The sequence below is a fragment of the Rosa chinensis genome, chromosome 6, assembly GCF_002994745.2.
Source record: "Rosa chinensis cultivar Old Blush chromosome 6, RchiOBHm-V2, whole genome shotgun sequence".
NCBI classification, from domain to species: domain Eukaryota; kingdom Viridiplantae; phylum Streptophyta; class Magnoliopsida; order Rosales; family Rosaceae; genus Rosa; species Rosa chinensis.
This window is the reverse complement of record NC_037093.1, coordinates 13,825,680-13,827,803: the sequence shown is the minus strand read 5'-3', so window position 1 is coordinate 13,827,803 and position 2,124 is coordinate 13,825,680. Positions and strand designations below refer to the sequence as shown.

At 38.5% G+C, this 2,124-nt stretch overlaps 1 protein-coding gene across 1 annotated transcript; it reads right to left on the bottom strand.

Annotated features, from left to right (window-relative positions):
• Positions 1 to 284: 284 nt before the first annotated feature.
• LOC112173446 lies at positions 285 to 1,864 on the bottom strand. Its single transcript, XM_024311071.2, has 3 exons — positions 1,544 to 1,864; positions 1,276 to 1,404; positions 285 to 901 (listed from the first exon to the last, which is right to left on the bottom strand). Exons 1-3 carry the CDS (start codon positions 1,688 to 1,690, stop codon positions 404 to 406), a joined length of 774 nt encoding a protein of 257 aa, XP_024166839.1. The 5' UTR covers positions 1,691 to 1,864; the 3' UTR covers positions 285 to 403.
• Between the last annotated feature and the right edge of the window lie 260 nt (positions 1,865 to 2,124).

The following is a 2,124-nucleotide window of genomic DNA, read 5'->3' as shown; positions in this document are numbered from 1 at the left end:
ATTTAGTAGTCATTTTGATGCCGTATCATTGATTTTCTACAATTTCTCCTTAGTTTCTTGGACTATTCTTCATGCCAAGTTGGCTGTTGTAACAATTTCTCCTTCGTTGATGAAGGGTACTTGCGCTTATAATACCAAAGGCTTTGGATCTTCCAGGAAAATCTCAATAGAGAAGTCCAATACTAAAGCCTTTGGATCTTCCCGGAAAGTCTCAATAGAGAAGTTGATTCAATATGAAGTCCAAACATCTGCTTCACTTCAATCAACACTTTTTCTCCATTTCATTCAAAATAGTCAACCCCGCAGCAACGCGCGGGCGATCTTGCTAGTAATATTAATACGTGCAAGCAAATTAAAACTATGGTACAAACTAAAACTTATTAAATTCGGGTTTAAACTAAATCTAAACTGAATGCCAAAATCTACAAAAATTAATCTTTGTAATATGATGAGTAGTATGTTTAAAGGTCTCATTTGTGGTGTAGCTTCTGTTCCTAATTAGTTTTGAACCAGCCAAACAAATAAGAAAGATGGCCGGCAAAACGGATAGTTTGATGGGGTTATTAGCATGCCTGCACAGATAAACATACTGAACAGTGGAGCAAATATACTGTGAGATGGCAATGACTAATCCACAAATATCTGGGAAAGTACCAAAAAGTGATTCATTAGGAGGTGGATAATAAAACCAGCACAACTTTCCCCATCTTTTCAGCTCAACTCCTTCCTTTTTGCCCTTGTGAATGAGCTCCAAGATGCAAATTAGCACAGCTAAAATCCCCAACACCATTCCGAATAGTGCATAGTCAGGCTTGCTTGGAGAGGCAATTTGATCAAAGACGGCCGATAATGTCTCTAGGCCGAGGTTGGTGAGTAAAATGACCCATACTGTTGAAGTAGCCTACAGTAAGATATGAAATCCTTGGTAAATTATAATTTCTTCTGAAGACGAGTAATGGAGTTTCTGTAAAAATGGACATCCTCTTTGGAAAGAGTCAATCACTCAATTGGCAACATCGTCATTTTTATTCATATTTCTACGTTTCTTTCAAAAGTAACAGAAGAGTATACAAGAAAAAAAAAAAAAGGTAAAATGGTCACACTACTAGCATTCTTAGAAAATTGGCTTGCACTACTTTTGTACAAGTGTCTAATAATAAAAATACAATGATGTTGAACTTAAAGTGCAAAATACTTTTCGAAAGTAAGAATTCATTAGTCTCAATCTATACTTGTTAAACATAGTTGACGTTACGAGTTTAGATGACTATGCACCTTTGTTGTGTGCCTTGACTCGTCACCGGAACTACTGCCAAGCAAAGACAACCTGCTGTTAGACAACCGATCCTGGCGAGCATTCACAAATTGCAATACGGTCTGAAAGTGTTCCTCCTGCTCCTTAATCTACAATAGGCAAACGCACTATACATATAAGGGGCAATGGCAAATTTGAGCCTCGTAAATCGAAATTCGAAACGTAATTAATGTAATGTGAAGAGACTCAAGAGTCAAGATGGATTTGGAGAGGAACACAGGTGCTGACCCAAAGGGCGCGAGCCGCAGGGTTGAAGAGAAACTGTCGCTTGTTGGGCTTCTTGAGGCCAGCAGATAGCTTCCTCCAATTCTCCAAAGCCCTCTTTGAAGAAATAGAAGGTCGGATCTCAATCACACAAGCTTCTTGGCTCTCCATATTCGGCTTGTTAATTTGCTAACCATAATTGAACTTTCTTTTGTCTGCCTTCTATACATTTGGCATTGCCGCGTGAACTCTTTGGGAAAAGGAAAGAAGCGGAAACCAAGAGGAAAGATGCAGAGAGCTGGAAGGAAATTATCCCATAATTCTATTTTGTTCTAGAAAACATGAATAGTGGTGGGAAATGGGGATTTTTTAGTGACATTTTTAGTTTCCAGGTACCTACTGCTTGGGTTCAGGTAAATGCTTCCCAGACAATTGTCCAAAAGCTTGATTGTGACGTTGAACCCTATTGAAAAAGTGACAATATTGATAAACTTTAAAAAGAGTTGGGGTCCCTGCACTAGTGCCCTCTGCATCCAAACCCCAAAAAAAACTTGGTATTTTAACCATCCCATACATGTATGTGAAAACGAAATTGAAGAAGACTT

What these genes read in the sequence shown, in the direction of transcription:
- LOC112173446 (XM_024311071.2), bottom strand. Translation starts at nt 1,690, where the DNA reads ATGGAGAGCCAAGAAGCTTGTGTGATTGAGATCCGACCTTCTATTTCT. An exon ending in CTGCGGCTCGCGCCCTTTGG is followed by an intron (nt 1,405 to 1,543) that starts GTCAGCACCTGT and finishes TGCCTATTGTAG; the next exon opens with ATTAAGGAGCAGGAGGAACA. An exon ending in AGTCAAGGCACACAACAAAG is followed by an intron (nt 902 to 1,275) that starts GTGCATAGTCAT and finishes ATCTTACTGTAG; the next exon opens with GCTACTTCAACAGTATGGGT.